This window comes from Lampris incognitus, chromosome 5, assembly GCF_029633865.1.
Source record: "Lampris incognitus isolate fLamInc1 chromosome 5, fLamInc1.hap2, whole genome shotgun sequence".
NCBI classification, from domain to species: domain Eukaryota; kingdom Metazoa; phylum Chordata; class Actinopteri; order Lampriformes; family Lampridae; genus Lampris; species Lampris incognitus.
The window spans coordinates 49,938,526-49,961,733 of record NC_079215.1 but is presented as its reverse complement, the minus strand read 5'-3'; the positions used below and the strand labels follow the sequence as shown (position 1 = coordinate 49,961,733).

General features: G+C 43.8%; 2 protein-coding genes and 1 long non-coding RNA gene across 3 annotated transcripts; 1 reads left to right on the top strand and 2 right to left on the bottom strand.

The window, feature by feature from the left end:
* Positions 1 to 26: 26 nt before the first annotated feature.
* LOC130113184 (essential MCU regulator, mitochondrial-like) lies at positions 27 to 2,176 on the top strand. The gene is made up of 3 exons (XM_056280731.1): positions 27 to 219; positions 1,537 to 1,684; positions 1,948 to 2,176. Exons 1-2 carry the CDS (start codon positions 58 to 60, stop codon positions 1,672 to 1,674), a joined length of 300 nt encoding a protein of 99 aa, XP_056136706.1. The 5' UTR covers positions 27 to 57; the 3' UTR covers positions 1,675 to 1,684; positions 1,948 to 2,176.
* Positions 2,177 to 2,264: 88 nt separating this feature from the next.
* LOC130113182 (TRIO and F-actin-binding protein-like) lies at positions 2,265 to 7,665 on the bottom strand. The gene is made up of 7 exons (XM_056280730.1): positions 7,348 to 7,665; positions 5,799 to 6,033; positions 5,374 to 5,485; positions 5,108 to 5,267; positions 4,752 to 4,865; positions 3,980 to 4,066; positions 2,265 to 2,611 (listed from the first exon to the last, which is right to left on the bottom strand). Exons 1-7 carry the CDS (start codon positions 7,624 to 7,626, stop codon positions 2,465 to 2,467), a joined length of 1,134 nt encoding a protein of 377 aa, XP_056136705.1. The 5' UTR covers positions 7,627 to 7,665; the 3' UTR covers positions 2,265 to 2,464.
* Positions 7,666 to 7,822: 157 nt separating this feature from the next.
* LOC130112213 (uncharacterized) lies at positions 7,823 to 9,026 on the bottom strand. The gene is made up of 3 exons (XR_008810211.1): positions 8,960 to 9,026; positions 8,609 to 8,703; positions 7,823 to 8,008 (listed from the first exon to the last, which is right to left on the bottom strand). It is a non-coding gene; the product is annotated as an uncharacterized LOC130112213 (long non-coding RNA).
* Positions 9,027 to 23,208: the final 14,182 nt, after the last annotated feature.

The window sequence follows — 23,208 nt, the reverse complement described above, 5'->3', positions numbered from 1 at the left end:
CACGCCATCATATCCGGACGCTGGCCCGTGTCCCGCCCCCCCTTACGCGCTGAAAAAATGGCGACAGGGATGTTTCGGCTCACGCGAAAGTGCACCGATAGAATAATTGGGATAGCGAGCGGCAGCACTGGCCCGAAAACGTCAAACGTATGTAGGGTAACTCAGCTTCGTACTGCGGTATCAACAGCTTCTGGCGGAATCCTACCGAAGCCGGATAAGGTAAGTATTCATATTTGGACAGGCTAAATGTTTGGGAGGTAAGGCAGGCGGGACTCGGTTCATGTTTGACACCAGCTATGACGAATAGGAAAGCCAGAGGTGTGCTGCGACGTTTGATGTTGGCCAATGGAAACCCGTGTTTATTTTACGCAAAGGCCATTTGAGGAAGTAAAGTCATTTGATAAAGATCTAGAGCTGCCCTGTTAAAATGGAAGCGCAGTGGGTTGACATATTGGGTTGAATTGGGTTAATTCAGCTCCCAACACAATTTGCCACCATCGATTTTGATATGTAATGTTTAAGTGAGAAAAACGAGCAGCATATGACTAGCCAAAATAACAACAAAAAACCAAAACGGGAACATGGCAACCCAGTGTCGTGTAGTGTAGTTGGGCACCTCCAGGCTGGTTGTTTTCCGTCAGATTAGGCTCTTGTTTCTTGTTGTGGAGTAACGTGAATATGGGACCACGTTTGTTTCAAAATCAAATTAAACCAGGGAACATGATTTAAACCCACCATGTTTTATGAACAAGTATGGTACACCAAAACAGTCTTTTTCCAGAAACTAGCAAATGGTTATCAATTCCTATCTGAAGATGTATTTATCTATGCACGGCCACATCCACTGTTTTAAAGTATACTGACGAGTGCATTGTTGCTGGCATCTATTCGGATCATAGTTTTTTGTGGGAATAATTCAATGGGCCTGTTCATTTAAGAGCTGTGACAATACAGTGGGATTATAATGGTTATACACTGTAGTTCATAATCATTGGAACTCGTCATGATATTTTCCTTTTGATTCCTCAGGGTTTAAGTTATTTTTTATTGTAAATGTTAAGGGATGTGTTATGACACTATTTGTCAGTCTTCTTTTTTGCCCCTCCTCCACTTGGGTGAACAGGGTGATGATTGATGATGCTGGGCAAATTATGATGTGATTGGCTCTAATAATTATCACTCCTTAAAATTGTATTTGTGAAGCTCACTTCTCAGTTTGTCTCGAAAAAACAAATGAGTTAATGCACACTTCACCTGTTACATGTTTATAAGACATAGTGGATATTTAAAAATCATGTTCACTGTTCCTTTATCGTTTCCTGTATTGATTTTGAAACAAATCTGGTTCCATATTGTGTACATCTTCAATAATCGTAGTCAAAACTGTTCAGAATCAAAGAAAAATCCTGAAACCTTTAAAACAAATTGAGCACACAAGAGTAAATAGGTAACCAACAACATCTTTTTATATACAAATTTCAATGTCTGACAATTGTTTAACATTAATGATAATTTTTTCCCCACTTATGGTTTCAGACATCATTTGGTCTTATCCGTATGACAGCAGTGGTGGTGCCTTTCCTTTATGTTGGAACTCTCATCAGCAAGAACTTTGCCGCTCTGTTAGAGGAACATGACATCTTCGTCCCAGAGGATGATGATGACGACGACTGAGCTGATTATGGTAAATTAATGGCTAATTCCAAGTGTATGTTAGCCACACCTCTGTTAATGTTTAAACAAACAATACACCATCACGTGTGTGTGGCTATTAGAGAGGGTGTGGAAAATGCACTTGTGTGGTCGATGTTACATTTAAAAAAGAATTCAAAATGACAGCTGTTGACAATTGAAAGTAGATGACAGTTTAAAAACATTTGAATCCAATTTCCCCTTGGGTATGAATAAAGTATTCTGATTCTGATTTCCTTCTCTTTTCTTACAAAGGGTGATTTTCATCAATGGCAAGCATGCCAGCCAATGGGGAAAAACTGGGGAGAATGGATAAGAAGAGCACTGTGATTTCCAAATCCATTCCTCTTTTTTGCCTCCGTCGATCTCCCTTTCAGCTCATTTCCACAAGTGTATTTTTAAGAGATCTCATATCATATTAATGTGGGGCTGTCAAGTCTATCAGTCAGGCCTTCACTCCTGTTTGCATGTTTGTGTTTTACAACTCAATAAATTAAGTCTACATGTAAAACAAACAAAGAAATGTGTCATCATTTATTCGTTGGTAGTCTTGTACACTTTTGTTTAGTCATAACAGTCGGAATTGCACAGTGGTATCCAAAAGTAGGTCATTTTTACACTTAATCTGACAAATCCCAGTTAGGCAGTCAGTGCCAGAGCAAGATGTCATACGATTTTATTGTCCGTACTTATTGCACTATGTAGTATGTGCATTAATAAACGCCTCCTGGATTTGTTCATAAAGGACACCCTTAATTGGTGTCCTCACCACTCAAGTGTCTCCTGCCCCTTCCTTTAGTGCAGCGTTGGCCAGTTTCAGATGCTCTCTCAGGGAGCCAATCTCCAGTTGGCTCCGACCTTTCCATGCATTGAACTCTACATAAGCCTCCTGGTAGCGCTCATAAGCTGCCGCCTTCTCCTAAGGTGGGACACAGCAGACGGTTGCTTCGTCAAAGTCAGGCAGCGAATAATCATTAGATTCATAATAAAGGTACCACCGTTTCTTTATACACTACCGTTCAAAAGTTTGGGATCACCCAAACAATTTTGTGTTTTCCATGAAAAGTCACACTTATTCACCACCATATGTTGTGAAATGAATAGAAAATAGAGTCAAGACATTGACAAGGTTAGAAATAATGATTTGTATTTGAAATAAGATTTTTTTTACATCAAACTTTGCTTTCGTCAAAGAATCCTCCATTTGCAGCAATTACAGCATTGCAGACCTTTGGCATTCTAGCTGTTAATTTGTTGAGGTAATCTGGAGAAATTGCACCCCACGCTTCCAGAAGCAGCTCCCACAAGTTGGATTGGTTGGATGGGCACTTCTTTGAGCAGATTGAGTTTCTGGAGCATCACATTTGTGGGGTCAATTAAACGCTCAAAATGGCCAGAAAAAGAGAACTTTCATCTGAAACTCGACAGTCTATTCTTGTTCTTAGAAATGAAGCTATTCCATGCGAGAAATTGCTAAGAAATTGAAGATTTCCTACACCGGTGTGTACTACTCCCTTCAGAGGACAGCACAAACAGGCTCTAACCAGAGTAGAAAAAGAAGTGGGAGGCCGCGTTGCACAACTGAGCAAGAAGATAAGTACATTAGAGTCTCTAGTTTGAGAAACAGACGCCTCACAGGTCCCCAACTGGCATCTTCATTAAATAGTACCTGTTAGAGCCTGTTTGTGCTGTCCTCTGAAGGGAGTAGTACACACCGGTGTAGGAAATCTTCAATTTCTTAGCAATTTCTCGCATGGAATAGCTTCATTTCTAAGAACAAGAATAGACTGTCGAGTTTCAGATGAAAGTTCTCTTTTTCTGGCCATTTTGAGCGTTTAATTGACCCCACAAATGTGATGCTCCAGAAACTCAATCTGCTCAAAGAAGTGCCCATCCAACCAATCCAACTTGTGGGAGCTGCTTCTGGAAGCGTGGGGTGCAATTTCTCCAGATTACCTCAACAAATTAACAGCTAGAATGCCAAAGGTCTGCAATGCTGTAATTGCTGCAAATGGAGGATTCTTTGACGAAAGCAAAGTTTGATGTAAAAAAAATCTTATTTCAAATACAAATCATTATTTCTAACCTTGTCAATGTCTTGACTCTATTTTCTATTCATTTCACAACATATGGTGGTGAATAAGTGTGACTTTTCATGGAAAACACAAAATTGTTTGGGTGATCCCAAACTTTTGAACGGTAGTGTATATATATGTGAAAGTCATCTTTTTTTTTGTAACCGTGATAAGACGTTCAACGAAGTGAGCTGGAGGATTTAAAAGTGCACCTTCTTCAGGAACTCCACTTCGCTCTGCAGACAGCCGTTTTCCTTCTTAAGGTACTCCACCTCGTTTTCCTTTACTCTCAGCAGCATCTGACCCACACAAAATGTGACCTCATTAGTGGAACTGGGGCGACACATGTGATTTTTCAACACCGATGGAAAGCTGATCTCTGCGGGGACCTTTGCGGGCTCCAGCAAGCGCTAGTCGGCAATAAGGCTGAACCCGAGAGCTTCCGCTGGGGGACACGAGTGACGTAAGCCGTCATCGGCTAAGGAAATACGTAAACCGGGCAGTAGATGGCAGTATACTCTAAACCAGAAGGTGGCAAACTGTGGCAAACTAGAAATGGGAGTGTTGCCACGGGGAGCTGGAAACGAGGAGAGGACACACAAAGTTAAAAGTGAACGAATCCGTCTGTTGATTCAGTAGTTAGCGGGTTCAACACTCTGGTGCACACGTGTCCCAACTAAACGCTTAGCTCCCCCATGAAAACACTGCCAGCTGTTCTCCCCTTGGCTGTGACACACATGAAGCAATATCTCACAATACCCGCACAACCAAGGGTCCCTTAAGACAAACTAAGGTTGGTGTTGCAGAAGACACTGAGGTCACATTGTGAACAGAGCATGCAAACCCCTGCTTCATAGATTCTGCTGTCCTTCAAACTGAACAAAAAGGTATTATTGGCCTATGAGCAATTTTTAATGTAAATTGATAGGGTGTAGGCTCCAATTCAAATACAGTGATGTAAACGTCATTTTTTATCATCGATACCTCCAACTCCGAGGGGCTACGGCTGGTGTTCCTGAGGGATTTCATCTCTGACCTCTGCCCTGTGATGAAATAACGCATGCGACTAATCTCCTCAGCCAGCTTAGCCTTAAGATCCTAAAATTAAAAAAAAAAAAAAAACAGGAATTTTTAAATTAAATTCGCAGAACGAATATACACCGTGAGCTAGTAGGCATAATGATACCAGACCTTTGTTGTTCTTGTTAATGAAAGTAGATAATAAAGAAAAAAGGCATAGAGGTTTAGCCATAACTCTACTAAACGTTGTATGTAACACTGTGTTTAAACAGAATTACACAAGGTACTCCTTATAAACTGTACCCCCTTTCTTCCCAAACCTTGTTCTCTCTGCGGAGCTGCGCCATCTCTCTCTCCATGCGGCCAAGCTCTGTCTCTCTGCCTTTGACATTCTGCTCAGACATGCTCACCTCCAAGCACTTCTGAGACAAGCGTGCTGACAGCGCATCCAACTCACTGCATAAGGGGTCAGCCGGGGGCCTGACACACACATGCACATATTGTAGAGCGAGTCATTAATGCCCTATCTTGCAAGGGGTCGCGGTCTTGTGTACCTATGACAATGATATGTCTATTATAAACTTACATCTGTTCTCTGTACATAGTGTCGCTATGTGCACCCCCTCCAGCCAGCCTTCTGGCCTTTTCAACCTCACTCTCCATCTCCTTACGGTGAGCTGCTGTCAGTGCTTCCATGGCTAAAATGGACAGAAATGTTCATCACATAAAAACAGTGCGCTGTGTAGATAGCTAGAGATGAGATTTGACACTGTGAGGTTATGACATTATTTAAGCTGTGTTCAAGTGATTGGACAGAAGCCAGTCTTCTGTTTCTATAAATATGTTTGTTGAAAATGCTTGCCCTAGACTGTCTCTCGGTGGACTTTAAAAAGCAGTTGCCTACCTATGCAGACATTTTTTTTATCCCCAGGGATGTTGCCATTCTTAGTAAATCCAATTCATGCCCTACTCACTGAGCTGTGCAGGGACCCGAAGCACTGTCCTCCTTACCTTCAGCTGCTGCCTGGCTTTCTTCCTTTAGCAGCCTGTCCTTCTCACTCTCCAGCTCCCTTATCTCCTGGGCATGTTTTTCCTGCAACTCCTGCAGTGCTTTCCAATGAGCCGCCTCCATGGCTTCCAGTCGGGCCCTGCAGGGGGCCATTGGGCCACACGGACTGTCCACATCCATCCCCATGGCCAGCCGCTCCCTTTTAATGCTTTCAACCTGCTGTTTTAGAGAGAGGGCCTGATGGATGAACAGACGGACAGAGAGACAAGAAGAAAGGAAGGAAAGGACATGGAGGGGAGGGGAGGGGGGCAGAGCAGTTGTTGGAGAGAGAATGAGACAGAGGAGAAATGAGAAAAAGAAATAAGAAGTAGAGGAAGTGGTGGCGATTGATATCTATTCTGGTTGGTGACAACATTATTTCTAGCTTCTCTCGCTGATGTAATTTTTTCTCCAGAACATCTCATCTCATTATCAAACACTTCTCTGTCAGGTCAGGTCACGGTGGCAGCAAGCTAAGAAGGGCACTCCAGATGTCCCTCTCCCAGCAACGCCCTCCAGCTCCTCCTGGGGATCCCAAGGCGTTCCCTGGCTAGATTGGACATGTAGTCCCTCCAGCAAGTTCTGGGTCTACCCCGGGGTCTCCCCCCAGTTGGACATGCCTGGAAAGCCTCTAAAGGAAGGCACCCAGGAGGCATCCTAATCAGATGTCTGAACCACCTCAACTGGCTCCTTTCGATGCGAAGGAACAACGGCTCTACTCCGAGCTCCCTCCGGATGTCCAAGCTCCTCACCCTATCTCTAAGGCTGAGCCCAGACACTCAATGAAGGAAACTCATTTCAGCTGCTTGTATCCACGATCTCACCCTTTCGGTCACTACCCAAAGCTAATGACCATAGGTGAGGGTTGGAACGAAGATTGACTGGTAAATTGAGAGTTTTGCCTTCCGGCTCAGCTCCCTCCGCACCACAATGGCCTGGTACAACGTTCGCATTACTGCTGACGCTGCACCAATCTGCCTGTCGATCCACCGCTCCATATTACCCTCACTCGTGAACAAGACCCTGAGATACTTGAACTCCTTCACTTGAGGCAACAACTCATCCCCAACCCCGAGGGAGCAATCCACCATTTTCCGGTAGAGAACCACGGCCTCAGACTTGAAGGTGCTGATTCTCATCCCAGCCATTTCACACTCCGCTGCAAACCGCCCCAGTGTGCGCTGGAGGTCGCGTTTTGATGAAGCCAACAAAACCACATCATCTGAGAAGAGCAGAGATGTAATTCTGAGGTTCCTAAAACAGACACACTCCTCACCTTGGCTGTGCCTTGAGATCCTGTCCATGAATATCACAAACAAAATCAGAGACAAGGGACAACCTTGGTGGAGTCCAAACCCACTGAAAATGTGTTTGACTTTGTGCCGAGAATACGGACACAGCTCTCAGTTTGGTTATATAAGGACCGAATATTTTTTCCAGAATATTTCAAAATAATTACCAATACTCCCATATTTTCATGAATTAAGAGAGGGATTGTTTCTGGTTACTTACCTCCCTTTGAAGGGCTTCAGCTGTGTTTGATTGAATGGCTTGGGTACCATTTACAGAAAGAAGGGCCTCTTTGGAGTTTTGCTTATTCGCTCGGCAGCCAGTAACTCCCGGAGAGACGTCTTTGAGGCTTGACTGACAAGTCTGTGAGCTCATGAGAGACTGGGGCGCCCCTTGGGAGCTTAACTCAGAGGTCTCAGCCCCAATGAGAGACTGCACGTTCATTTCCCTAAAGCACAGCCTCTCAAATTGCGTCCACTTCCTGTTGACCTCCGAGTCCATGGTTTCAGTTACGGGCACAGGCACGCTCCCTTTCTTCAGTTCCATGGAGTCCCACCTGCTTCCCATCTCACTGAAAGAGAGCCCTTCCTCAAACCACTTGTTCCTCTCCTCCAATCGCTTGGCTTGCTCCCTGTCCCAGCCCTCCCCTTCTTCCCTTTGACTGGCCGGAGATAATTCTAAGGGTGTTTCCCCCAGATCCACGTCTTTTAAATCACCTTGGTGGTGCTCGGCGCGATGAGAATTTGCAGCGGTGGTGGTGGAGTCCGTGGCAGCAAATGTAGTGTCATAGTCTAGGTCTTTGCAGGTGAGCTGCGCAGGCGGTTGGCATGACGACGGTCTCAGAGAGAGGGGGTTCTCTTTCTCGCCTCCAGCATCTGATTGGCTGTGGTCAGAATCAGAGGGAAAGGCAAGGAGATACTGTTACATGTCAGAGGGAAAAGGTTGATATGTACAATACACAACAGACCCCCGATCACATTCTCTGCATTCCCTTAATGTGCCCCCGATCATGTTATCTGCATTCCCTCAGTGTGTACAGGAATTTGGGCAATGCTCTGAAGAAGATATGTCCTGAAGTGAGAAGGTTATATCTCCATCTCAGAGGTCAAAATGTGTATGTAGAATAGCAATGAAATAAGCTACATGTGGGCTTTTCTGATTTATATATTGCTATGAAACAATGACACACTGACTGATGACTTTTTTTTTGTAACTTCAAATGCAGGTTCGGTTAATTAGCTTTGTACTTTTTGGCTAAATTTCCTGCAAAATTCTCCTTTGTAGATTTTGAAATCCAATACAATATGGGTCCCACAACTTGTTCCTGATGGGCCTTACTTCAAGCTCAGTTTATTTCTACTCTGTTTTGTGGTTTTGAAAAAGCACGGACTGTTTCGGTTGACTTGTATTGCAGATGTCGAAAGACACACACCACTGAACAATGGGCCAAATCATGGTATCTTCTGAAAATAGATAGACTCACTGTGTGTTATTCTGAACAGTTTGCTTTAGTCGCTTCACCCAGTTCCGTCTTACTCTGGAGGTCACTGCAGAGAGAGTGAACACTGCACTCTTTGTCTGAAGAAGATCAAAAGAAAGCATGAAGACGAACGAACGAACGAACACACACACACACACACACACACACACACACACACACACACACACACACACACACACACACACACACACACACGTTATATAGGAAAGAAGTAAACAGCTGAAGCATGTGATGTGTGTATCAGTGTTGAGGGTGACTTCGGTTTGCCTGTTTTGTGTGTGTGTTTGTTTAGAAAGTTAGCTGGAATGAACCAAAAACAAGTAAAACACATACATGAATTTGGAAGCCATAGTTCTTCTCAGTATCACAGTCTGACACGGTGAAGCAGGAAGCCAGGTTGATCTCTCCATCCACGTCATCTGACTGCACCAAAACAGGAAGAGCTGAGTTAAAAGATTGAAAAAAAAAGTTTCCTTTTTTTTTTTTTCAAAATACACACATGGACAAAAATGGTGCTGTTTTGTGTTTCAGAGAGCAGGTTGCAGCACAAATGTTGGTCTCTGTTAAATGAGTTTTAGGTCAAACACATGCTGCCAATGGTCCTGCAGCAGACCAAGCTTGATTGATTACATTTTTGTAGCTTAAAAAAACCTGTGTTAATCTCTTTGAAATCGGGAATATCTGCCTCGGAGGATGTTCAGTCTTACCTCCTCAGCTTCCGAATGGCTGTAATACTTCAGCGAGGCGTCACCCAAGACAAACCAGTGTTTCCGCCACTGACCAAAACACACAAGCACCAGATTCAGTCATTTCATTTTATGGGTCACAGTGAAATTATCTACACCACTGTTACAAAACATCTGCAAACAGCATCATGATCTTTTACCGTATGTGCGTTTGTTTATGAATCGTGTGTATACTGCCAGTGTGCGTGAAATCATGGTGGCAATATGCATTCGTAAAGAAAACTTCTTTTTTTTTACCTTTCCATCTTCATCCAGTTTGGACATCCATCCCTTGAAGTAACCAGGATGTGCAACTGCAAGAGGAGTATTCAAAGCAAGATCATCCAGAGCACTCAGTGCTGTTTTTTTTTTATCTCACAGCCAAGATTAACAGAAACTGAAACTGCTGTTGTCAAAACTGAAATAACCACTGCAACGTTGCTCTCAAGCATCGGCGCATGCAAGCTGTAACACCAGTGACCAGAATAAAAAAGAATTTAAGATTTTAAAAAAAACAACATTTGAAATGATGTAAGAAATGCAACGCAAATGTTCACCACACAACAGGAACCAATGCAAGACAGGAAGGAAAAGAAGAAATGTAACATTTTCATAATCAGCTGAAAGCAGAAGAGGATTCTGTGTGTGGTAGCGAGAAGGCGAGACGAGAAAGAGATAGGGAGAAAGAGAGGAACGACTGTCTCTAATGGTAATTGGCAATTACTCGCCGGTTCTTTTTTGGGGGGGGGATTTTGATATACTATATTAATCCCTGTAGGGAAATTACGCTCTGCATTTAAACCATCTTAGCTGTGTAGCTAGGAGCAGTGGGTAGCCACCGTGGAGCAGTGGGTAGCCGCCGTGCAGCACCCGGGGACCAACTCCAGTTCGTCTTGCCATGCCTCGGTCAGGGGCACCGACATGTCTAACACGCGTGTCTTTTTGATGGTGGGGGAAACCGGAGCACCCGGAGAAAACCCACCACAGACATGAGGGAGAACATGCAAACTCCATACAGAAGATAACCTAGGATGACACCCTAGGTTGGACAACCCTGGGGTTCGAACCCAGGACCTTCTTGCTGTGAGGTAACAGTACTAACCACTGGGCCACTGTGCCGCCCAATGCATGTGGACTGGTGTAGAGACTCTTAAATAGTGATTGATTTAAACAACAGAAACAGTCATACTGCTCAGGAAAGATTATTTTTTGCTCTCTCCTTGTTGTTTTAACAGTTTCCTTTTTGGGGACCACCATCTTCAGGTTATCTGTTTGGCAGATACGGAGTCATGAAAAAAAATATACTTACCATGCATAGTTTTGTGGACAGTGGGTATCATGACAGAAACAAAAAAGACATATTATGATGTGTTTTTACTTTCAATTATGATGTCACATCATAAAACATACACCGTATATAGGGCGCATTACACTGTATATAGGGCAACACCATCCCTTGAAGCTATCGGTATTTGTCAGCAGACCTGTTTTTGAAATAGATTTTATGAACCAATGGGGACTTCTGTGCACAATTATTGCATGTAATTTATGGCACTGTGCCGTTGCACTGTTTAGAAATACCACCCGATTGAGTGCCTTGTTGCATCTTGTGTTGGAGTCCATAGCCCTCTGTATGCTAGTTCACCCTTTTTGGGTACAATGTCTCAGTACCGAGACTGCAGGACACATCAGCATCAGCCACCACAGAATCTATTAATGAATGTGATAAATGAAAAAGAAGTTGCTCCCCTAAAACTTACAGCTCCAGCTTACCTGTACATGTATGCCTGAGGTGAAAAGGATGAAATAAAAATGAAGAGCTAATTTAGAATGAATGTATGAATGGGCCATTTTTTCCCGTTGACACTTCTGTAATATTTCCAGATGCAGAGAGTCGATGCCAAAACGTTAAGGGGTGATTTTTGCTTGTCTTGGGGTGTGTTCGGGAAGAGCTCTCTCTTTTGATTTTGAAGATCTGTGCACACTCTGATTGTTTAAAATCTTTTATTTCTGCTTTCTATTATTAGACGTATAAGTTTTGGGGTATTTAATGGCTATAAGTGGTAAATATTTCTTGCATTAAAGCACAAACCTGTGCGTGATGAGACGACGTTGACTGCCTTTTAGATGTTCTATCATCATCCTCTGAATCAGGACATTTCTCCCGTCTGTCTCTCCCTCTCTCTCTGCCCCTCCCTCTCTTGTCTGTCTCAATCCTTGAACTGTGGACATCTACTTCATCGTGATACCTTAAACACAATCATAACAATGGTATGGGTAGGCAGAATGAAGTAAAAATACAAGTTTACTGATCAACATGAACTTAAAAAAAAACCTTTATTGGCCCTTCTTTCTCCCTCCCTCAAGATTCAAGGTCTCCTACATATACGACTTTATATCACTTAAAGACGTAAGACACGATTTTTGAAAAAAAAATATTAAGACTGTCTTATTTAATACCTTTTCATACTGGCATTTTTGTGGCAATAGCCATTCAATGTATTAGTGTTCTGTAATTGCTCATCTAGTATATGCTATATTTGATTGGTTCTGGCAGCGTCTGCCATTCCCACCAAGTATTCAAATCTGCCACAAAAGGAGAAGAAGAAGAAGAAGAAGAAGAAGAAGAAGAAGAAGAAGAAGAAGAAGAAGAAGCAGGAATTTGCTTGTTGAATGTGGAAGAGCAAGCAGTAGGCACTAAAAGCATCATCCAACGTATTAGTGTTCATTAATTGTATGATATGGCCTGACATGTCGCTAAAATTAACCACTGGATAAGACCTTTAAGGATAACCACTGTATGATCAACAACATATTTCATCTGCCACCACGCTACAAAGTATTTGGTTTTCAAACTGATGTAAAACACCTCATGGATCACCACTACAACAGTGTATTATCTAATGTAGCTGCACGAGTAGTCATTTTTCCAAAATTGCATTATTTGTGCTGTAATCACTACTGCACTGTTGTGTCGCCTCCAAAGGGCTTGCTTCAACAACAGTATAGCAGTAAATCAGGACAGGTGCATGGTTGCAGGCCTCTTGAAATTGCTACAAATGAAAACATACTGTACCATCCAAAACCATACCACCAACCTGGATGTCCTGAACTTCTGGTCCCTTTGTGGACTGGGACTCTGATTCCTCTTCCTCAGCACTTGAAAATCATCCTCTGAATCCACATAGATCTTTGGGACATCAGCCAGGACCATGTAGTCCTCCATTGTCATCACCACCTGAGATTGAGATTCAGAAAACGTCACTGGCATAAACATTTCTAGACAATGTGTACTAATTGTTTCATTTCTGACATGGGTCTATCTGCCAATGCACTAAACACAGAAAACGAAGCCATGGGTAAAAACTGGTATACCTCTTCAACCTCTGCCTGGGCCTTCTTGGGTTCAGAGGTTAACAAGGTCTCTAAGCCTCGCCTGACATTACTCCTGCTCCGATCCCCACTGCTTTTGTTGTTACCATCATTACCCTTATCACCTTCCATGGTCGCAGCATGGGACTTCAGTGAATGGGCAAGGAGCTCAGACTCCACCCCCCGTCTTGATGGGGAGGAGCCATGTGTGTGGGTGGGGCTCAGTAATGAGTGTGGGGTACCATGCCAGGAGCCCTGAGAAGGGCTGGAGTTGGATTTCTCCTGGCTCTCATGAAGTCTCTTTGAATAGGTTTGCATCGTATCTGGTCTGCCATCTCTAGAGATGGGTTCTCTCATCAGGGTTTGACGGTATGTGCCATGGTCAGTCCTGGACGGAGAGCCTTCACGGCTGTTGTGAGTATGAGTATCAATAGAGCTGTTGACAGCTGTTCTGGTCCGGGATGATGCCTGAGAGCCATTAAATGATGTAGGCCTAATGGCCGAGGAGCCACGGTGAGAAATTGTTTCTAGGTTTCGGCATAGCATCTCTGAGTTCAAACTGTGGCTGTCTGAAGTCTGAGATGGACGTCTTGACTCTCGACTGCGTCCTCTCTGTGTGTGCCCCAACTCTCCATCCTGTAATTGGGAGGAGCCTGTGCGCTTGTGGCCATGGCTTATCCTTGGTGAGGCAGTCCGAGAGACAATGGACCCCCTCCTGCGAGACGGACTAGACCTGCTTGATGTATGTCGAGAAGAGGTATGTGATGAAACCTGAGAGGGAGCTTGACATGGGAGGTGAGACAGAGTTTGACTCCTTGAGTAAGAGCTCCTTCTGTGGGACTCCGAAGTAGATCCTGTTAGCCTGTAGCGGTCTGGGCTGTTAGAGTAGTGGCGGGTGGGAGAGTTCTCCTGGGACTTAGTCCCCCCTCTGAAGTTGGAGTAATAGGTGTACCTCTGTGGCGATTCGCTTCTCCAGGTTTCTTGCATGAACGTCTCTGTGCTCCTCCTTTGAGAAGGGATACCGAGGTTGACATTCCTGAAGGGAACACAGGCTTTGGGCTCAAGCCTGTGGTTATTGGGGAGGGGACGCCCCTTCTCATGGTGGCGAAACACCTGTTTGTTGTTGACGTCTTCCATCTGCCTTTCGCCATTGCCTTTTCTATTTGGAGAGAAGTAGCCACTTTCTTGTTGCCTGTCTGTTCTTGTCTCTGAAAAAAAATATACACTAGCACGTTCATAATTCACTGTATGACTTCATGGACCAAATACACCACAGATGCAATGCCACATCATTCCTTGCTTATAAGCAAAATCTTACACAGATCTTATAAGAGTTCTGACTTTCTGAAAGGTAAAGGTATTTGTTTGTGGCGCTAAACCCTAAACGTAAAAAGGTAGCGCGCACACTCGATCTGACCTGATGCCCGCCGTGACCTGTCTCTGCCCCTTCTGTCGTCCATCCAGGGGCTGTTGCAGACTCTGTGGGGAGAAGGGTCCAGCCGGGTCATATCGGTCTGGTCCTTCCAGTGCCTCTGTGGGCTGAGGGAAACACCCCTCTTTGGACTGTCCCACTGGTGTGGAGAGCTGAGGGTGGGTGATACAAGGTCATTGCAGACATGGCAAAGATACACTGCATGTGCGTGGGGCTTTATGTAACATGTCATAACCAGAGAGCAGTCAATACTGGAACACATTTGCCTCTCAGCCACTGCGCTTAGAAATCGGTAAACAATAGGACTGAGAAAGTTTTTTGGGGGAGCATGAGGAAGACGGCAAAATCAGAAGGGTAAGCAGACCATTGCCAAGAGTATAAGCATTGAAGAAAACATATTTTAACACTTCTGAATTCTGTAAATATAACTTTAGAGAGTATTAGCCGACAGTCTGTCACCATATAGATACCTGCCTGAAATGGTCTTTACATTATGTCATGTTGAATCAATACATTAGCAAAATGAGACAACCCAAGCTCAATACTCCAATATTTCTTTGCACTGTGACAATAAATTAATCCTTTACTGCATGTTCTGACAGTTGAATTGTAAAAAAAAAGAAGAAAAATCTCTTCTACGTGTCTTCTTGTAATTCTGTTTTTTCTCTTGCATGTCCCCTCACTAGGCCTTGACCCTGATGCTCCTGAGTTTTGATTGGTTGTAATTTTGGTGGCGGAGGGAATTAAAACATTTTCTAGTGTTACACTGAATAAAATGTGAAAGTGAAATATTTTTCACTTTTCAATGTTTTTTTTCTTTTTCTTTTTGGATCCCCCCCACCCCACCCCATCCCATTTTCTCCCCAGTTGTACCCGGCCAATTATCCCACTCTTCCGAGTTGTTCCGGTCACTGATTCAACCCCCTCTGCCGATTTGGAGAGGGCTGCAGACTACCACATGCCTCCTCCGATACATGTGGAGTCACCAGCCGCTTCTTTTCACCTGACAGTGAGGAGTTTCACCAGGGGGACGTAGCGCATGGCAGGATCATGCTATTCCCCCCAGTTCCCCCTCCCCCCCAAACAGGCGCCCCGACCGACCAGAGTGGGTGCTAGTGCAGCGACCAGGACACATACCCGCATCCAGCTTCCCCACCCGCAGACACGGCCAATTATGTCAGTAGGGACACCCGACCAAGCTGGAGGTAACACAGGGATTCAAACCGACGATCCCCGTGTTGGTAGACAATGGAATAGACCGCAATGTTACCCGGACGCCCCTACTTTTCAATGTTTTTAAAAGCAAATTATCATGTATAATACAACAATGTTATGTCCTTTACACCAAAGGTCAAGCTGCCCATGCAACAATATGATGAGGGAAAAACCAAGCGGCTTGGCCAGTCTACAATAAGAAGTGCATAAGATTGTTTTTTTTTTTGTTTTTTTTTTTTTAAGAAAAGCAGGCCAAAGGATATACGTAATCACCTGGATTGTGTGTCACTGTCACAGATATTGAGTTCCCAGTCAGGACTCAAGCTTTGGACCTGCAGGCTCCACACAGAGGTCCAGCCAGTGCTGATTGTATCACTAGTGGCATTTGTGTTCACCTCAGACAATGCTTCATCATCTCCATCATCCTGATTTGCAGATTGGACAAACACATCTGACACATTTAAACCACTCATCAATATTTTAGCGAGGGTCACATTAGTTAGTGACCTCAGTGCCCTGGTGAATATCAGCCCAAAACTTGAGAATGACTGAAATCAGTCTTGATGCACTGCGTCACTGGTAGCTCTAACTTCACGAAACTTTCGAACTGATTCGGTTCATGCAAAAATGCTCTGGTTTTAATGGGACACACTTTATTTCTAATGCCGGATCTTCGTCATCATAGCTTCCAATATTTAAAAAGAAAAACCTTTTGAGGTTTTTGTTTTATGTCTTGAGGAAAGCAGTGACTGAAATATCATCCTATACCATGACTCTGGTCAAAGCTTACCAGCGCAAATACCTGCTCGCTTTTGCCTGTCAACCTATGAAGGTGTATGAGAAATAAATGAATACAGCATTTGTACGTTTGGTTACATGAGCATGTGCCGACAACATTAAGCATAAATCTAAGAAGATGTGTTGCACTTACTGCGACTCTCTGATGTCTTCCCAGCCAAATCTGCTGTCAAGTGTTGCAGAAACTCCCCTCCTTCTCTGTTTTTTGCTTCTCCACCTGTCTAGCTCAGCCAATACATTAGGACTCTGCAGAACGTAACTCAACCTTGTCTCTGGCTAGGCTCATCATTATTTCATTGCTCTGGTGCTTTTGCATTACAAGGTCCACCCACACTCTTCTTTCTTGCCCTTATCTTGATCCCTCCTTCATCCCTCACCTTCATTTACAGAAAACGTTTTACTTGTTTTAGCTTGCGATCACTGGGCTGAGTCAGCACTCAAAGAATATGTAATATCGTCATGGCATATATCATAAAAAAAGTGTTCAGCCTGTGATATTCGGTGGGGATAGTTTAACTAAAGTGGGGGCATGGTTGTGGTGTGAGGCTACACGTGTGCATCCATTATTTGGACATATTAAATTACAGCCCATCCATCTGGAATTGTAATGAAGCTTTCATTAATTAATGATACAGAATCAAACGTCATCTTGCCATTTTATCATCTCCCCACCACAGCAGCTTGGCTTGTTTATTGTGCTGCAGGTTTACGCCATCTTCGCCTTGGTGGGCGACGTCCACTCCCCTTTCATCATTATTTCAAGTTGGAATGTGATTTTATCCAAACGTGCATATGAATGTGAAGTGTAACACAGGGTGGCATGGTGGAGAGCCACGGCAAGAAGTGGGCTAACTCGTCAAGACCACATGAATGTATAAATGGCACTACTACTTTACCCTCGTCTCTACCTGGTTACAGAGCAGCACTTGAGGGACTTTAAAGTACACGGGAGAGACTGTCTCTCTGAAGTGCTGGAACAATGACAACCATTCACTCATATGCATGTGGCCACATCTAGTCTACGCAAACTCACCTGCTGGGCAGCGGCGGGGATATTGCTCAGGTGCATGTGACCCGGCCGCAGGCAGGAGCTGCAGCGGGAGGGGTCAAACAAGTTGCGCTGGTAGTGGCGACAGTAATAGTCCTCGCCAGAGACGGCCATTATTTTCCTGCTGGATCTCCCCCTCTCACGTCCTGGTGGTACAGTCCATGACTGGGTTTCACTGCAGACGTCCCTAGGCACCGATGAAATCTTTTTCTAATTGAATTGAAAAAGAAATTTACAAAGGAGAAATTTGCAACTATAATATCAGTCCTAAACAGATTTCTGGTGTCCGGCATTGTCCAATAACTAAATGGAAGGCAAAGGTTGTTGTTTGTGTGTGGGTGGTAAAATTGTGCACAAGAACAGCTAGTTTCAAGTTTGACTTTAAAGCTGAAGAAGTACAAAAAAAATAAAAAATAAAAAATTGTCGCTCTTTAAACAGAATTCCGTCATGCCAGTAACAAAGTATTATCATCTTGGACATTTTTAAGCATTCCTTGAGGTGAAACATAATTACTCGCATCATATGTAGGGTGAAACTACCACACAGCAGACCAGGGAAATGAAAACTAAAGGGTAACATTGTCTATATCAGGATACAAAAACATTGAAAAGGTTGAGCCTAAGAGAGGAAAACTGGGTATTACCTTCAAGAAAGTATCCCAATTCCTTTGTTTCCGGAGTAAATGTAGGAATGGTGTTTTTAGACATTGTTTCTAGGAGAAGGTCCTCCCTGCAGAGCCCAGCTGCCTCGTGTTAGGATGAAAGCGGTCTGTTGTGAACATGGAGGTTACTGAGGCTCTTTTGTCATAAAAGGAAACATTCATTGGTTCTCACTTGAGCCCAATATGAGGACAGTTTCCTATCGGATATCATCATCTTTAGAGAGTGAATGGTGCTACTTGCTCCTCTCGACAGATGTCTGATGGCTGTGGAAAACGGCCCAGGGAAAGAGAGCCCTTCTTAAACAATGCAGCTGCACAGACAGGAGAGGCAAAGTGCTTTGCTGTAAATTAACCCTTTAAAGCAACCAGAGTATCATAACAGAATCCTTGAAAGCAATCATCTATAGCCTGATAATGACCATAGTCATCAGCATAAAATTAGATAAAGTCACTTATGAACACAAGTTTCAGCATTTTCCCTCGCCAGGCTTTAAGACAATAGGGTTTGCATGTAGCTCCCATCTCAACCCAGCCCCCAACAAGTGAAGTTATTTGTGGGCAAAACTTGTATAAACAAATCCAACGTTGTCTGGAACTTTATTTTCAGAGGCAACTTCTATAAACAAGCACAGTTTGTATGTATTTAGGGTTGATATAGTGAGTTTTGTTTCATTAGAAGAAGAAAGAAGAAAGCCACTTTATTCTTTCATTGTAGGTTACAATGAATTTGTTCTCTGCATTTAACCCATCCCATTGTAAAGGAACACTGGGGAGCTACAGCACCCGAGGACCAACTCCAGTTCTTCTTTCCATTGCCTTGCTCAGAGGCATAGGCAGGAGTATTAACCCTAACATGCATGTCTTTTTGCTGGTGGGAGGAAACTGGAGCACCTGGAGGAAACCCACACAGACATGGGGAGAACATGCAAACTCCACACAGAAAGGACCCTGGATGACCTGGGGTTCGAACCCAGGACCTTCTTGCTGTGAGGCAACAGTGCTAACCACCGGGTCACCGTGCCACCAAACAGTTTCCATTTATACACAGAACCCATTTAGACTACTGTCCACTGAGGATACAGGGTTTGAACGTGCCACCACAATAAGCCTTTTATCTTAACCTGCCCCCCACACACACACACACAAATAAGTGTGGATATGCATGAAAATGTTATTCTCTATCTCCCTCTCTCCCTCTCCCTCTCTCTCTCTCTCTCGCTCTCTCTCTCTCTCTGTCGCTCTCTTGATCACAGACTAATTCAAAAACAAGGAGATATAAAAAGATCTCTGAGCCTGTCTGTTAAGCCTCCCTGGGATGGTGTATCATTGCAGCATGTACTAATTAAACGGGTGATTTCAGTGCTTGCCAGTGTGAGCTGTGGAAACTTAAACCGTAGTTTGATCCGTTATCAATCTCTATTGTGATATTGATTACACTCGTGAAAATTGTGAGTTTCTACATCTTTTTCTGTCATGCTGCTGTCTTCAGGAAACTGTATTGCATAAAACATTCAACTAAAGCTCAGCATAATGCAGTTGCCTATTTTTTATTTTTGGTAAATAACCCCCCCCCCCAAAAAAAAGATTAAAAAAACAAAAACAAACGAAATAACCCTGGCTAATTTCTTTTGAGAAGAGTTATAGTTGCATAACTACACTCAGTTGCTCTGGCAACCGTTGCCATAACAAGAGAGGAGATTTAGTATCCATGGAAATGCAATGGCAAAGAATATACCCACCTCTTTCTGTGGACATATAGTATGGCACAGCACACCCGCCTCTTCCACTGCATTGTCAAAAAGACATTTCAACCTCTACCTTATCATTAAGGAGGCACATAGTCTCTACTGAATGTTTGGGCTATTACGGTACATCACGGGCTCATCTGTCTGTCATCTGGTCAGCTGTCCTCCTTCTCAAACTCAAAGGGACATCACATGCCTCACTAGTTAGATTTGCAGAAGCTTTGGTGAAATTTTAGACATTCTTTGTGCAGGTCCCACGCTGCCGCCCTCCACGTCTCAGTGCATTGCACTCAATGTCCTCGTTTGAAGAAAGAAAAAAAATGGTGGTAAAGGTTGTCTGTGAATTTTCTCATTCATCCAGGTCATGGTTATCCAAAGGAGTTGAATCAAGTGCAACTGGACTTGGTATATATCCGTGAAGACGTTTCGCCTCTCATCCAAGAGGCTTCCTCAGTTCGTGCCTTTCTGACTAGACAAAGGTGGTAAAGGTTGGTTACATGATGAGGGTCTGTGCTTGCTCAATGGTTAAAGTTACACACAGGGGCTTAGACACAGGGGCTGGCACAGCCTGCATTATCATGCTGTGTATCTGCCTCATGGGATCATGGGCTCAGATCAGAATTTAAACCTGCACCCCAAGCCAACAACACTTCCCTATCACTCTCCTTCTGCCCATCTTTCCTCTCTAGTTCCCCTCTATCACACACAGTCTAAAGAGATTTGAAAAAACAGGGTTTTGTAACAAGGTGTCTCCAAATGGGAGGATTGCTCACAGATTATTGATTAAATCCCCGTCTCTCTCATCGCAACACAGAAAGCAGAATTTGATCCAGCGCTCCTTAACCTAATCCTAACCCAACCCAAAGCAAGTATCGATCCTGACCAGCATGATCGACCTCCTAAACTCCACAACCAAAGCCCCTTTTCCTGCTTCCGGATGAACAAACCCAATATACAATCCTGCAGATTCATTTCACGAAGAGTCTCATTTTCGGTCATTTCCATCGCTGGCGTGCTTAAAGACAATTGATATTTCTCAAATATCCAAATCATGAACACTTTTATGGGTGATACCTTTAATGGTTATTCTGAAGTAGAACTTTATTTGGTAAAAGGATATGATGCTTCATATTGTATGTCTTATCCATAGCAGCCAAATATGAAAGGAAAGGAAAGACAGATAGAACGAGTTTGAGAAGAAGCAGGTTGTTGTGGCTAACAAGCAGATATGGTAGACAAAGCTAGTGGAAGATGGCGGCCAGCAGATACAATAAAATAAACCAAGACAGGAGGCGGAGCTGGAGGTGGCAGAGTTGAAGATGTTAAGATTTTCCTTGGGAGTGACGAGGAAGGACAGGATTAGGAATGATTATATTAGAGGGACCGCTCAGGTTGGATGATTTGGAGACAAAGCAAGAGAGGCAAGATTGAGATGGTTTGGACATGTGTGGAGCAGAGATGTTGGGTATATTGGGAGAAGAATGCTGGATATGGAGCTGTCAGGGAAGAGGGAAAGAGGAAGGCCAAAGAGGAGGTTTATGGATATGGTGAGGGAGGACATGCAGGTGGCTGGTGTGACAGAGGAAGATGCAGAAGATGGGGAGAAATGGAAATGGATGATCCGCTGTGGCGACCCCTGACGGGATCAGCCAAAAGTAGTGGTAGTAGTAGTAGTAGATACTATAAAATCAATAGTTAAAATCAGGTTCAAGCCATGTTTTTGATTGGTGGTGGGTAAAGTGCTGACTCAAGAGCGCTGGTTATTTTTCTAATGGGTCATTGGGATTTGGAGTGGTCCAATACCAATGCAATTACCAGTATCACCATAAATATCAATCAGCAAAAAAAACAAAAAAAACAAAAACAAAAACAACTGATGATCTTCAGGATTGTAGCTTTAACTCTCAAAGAATCAGTCTTCATTGGCTTTACATTTTATGTGCAGTATACATGTATAGCTGTTTATCATGTCAAACCATGCCCTTGAAATGGAGTTCAGTTTTCACTTCATATCAGTCACCATTTTAACATATTATCTCTACATGAGTCTGCAGTTTAAATTTGAACTTAACTTGAGTTTGCGTTGATAGTTAATAAAAGGTTGAACAAGTTCAAATATGTCATATGAACACCATAATTCTGCTGTTTGTAATGTTTTTTTTCTTTTTAATGTTTTTGTTTTGTTTTTTTTGGGGGGGGGGATCCGGGGGGGATCCCCCCCTTTTTTCTCCCCAATTGCATCCGGCCAATTACCCTACTCTTCCGAGCCATCCCGGTCGCTGCAGACAGCCACATGCCTCCTCCGATACATGTAGCGTCGCCAGCCGCTTCTTTTCACCCAACAGTGAGGAGTTTCGCCGGGGGGACGTAGCGCGTGAGGGGATCACGCTATTCCCCCCAGTTCCCCCTCAAACAAGCGCCCTCGACTGACCAGAGGAGGCGCTAGTGCAGCGACCAAGACGCAGACCCACATCCGGCTTCCCACCCGCAGACAGACTCTGTGCAGTGTAGTCCACTGGCTTCCGGTTTCTACTGCAGCATACCAGTTTCCTGTTTGTTGGCGCGTGCTATTGACAATGGCATATTTTCGCGATGCCTGCAAGATTTACCATGGATAAATGTCAACAACATGCACAGAACTGTTGACAAGCTTTCACCTGCACCTACCAGCAAACCCAGACAGCCATTTAAGTTACGTACCTAACTTGATATGTACGACTTGAAACTTTTCACTCATTTGCTGGTAGGTGCAGGTGAAAGTTTGGCGACAGTTCTGTTCATGTTGTTGATATTTATCCACGGTAAATCTTGCAGGCATCGCGAAAATATGCCATTGTCAATAGCACGCGCCAACAAACAGGAAACTGGTATGGCCGCTGCAGTAGAAACCGGAAGTCGGTCGACCAAGCCGGAGGTAACGCGGGGATTCGAACCGACCATCCCGTAATGTTTTCTTTATAGAATGATAATAAATTAAAGAACTTGGTAGAAATAAGTACTGATGGATGCAAACTCTTTTTGGTATCAGCTGCTTTAACACCACAGACTGGCTCATGCTGAATGAGAGTCTGAGTGATACACATTTAAAAGCACTGAAAAGGGTAGAAATAAATCCTTATAACACAAAAAAACACATTATATAGTGATTTACTTAGAATAATTTTATTCATCCACTGAGAGCGATTGACCTTTTGACCCCTCCCACCCTCCTCGGCCTGCTTTTCTAAAAACGCGTTGACCTGGATCTGCTTTCAAAGTGAGAAATGAGGCGGCTGCCTGGTTTCAAGTAAATTGGCTCTCCCGGCACACAAGGGAGACTCATCCAAGCAGATCCGCAGAGACGGCAACACAGAAAATGTCTTGGTCACATTCGAATACCAACTTTGAATTGAAGAGTTGTTATGACTGAGGTGAGGGCTTTGACCGCTCATAAATAGGCTTTTCATGGGGCTGTTTGTGTGTGTGTGTGTGTGTGTGTGTGTGTGTGTGTGTGTGTGTGTGTGTGTGTGTGTGTGTGTATGTGTATGTGTGTGTGTCTGCTGGGCATATTGCAGAGACTTGTCCACACACTTGTGTACTGTACTC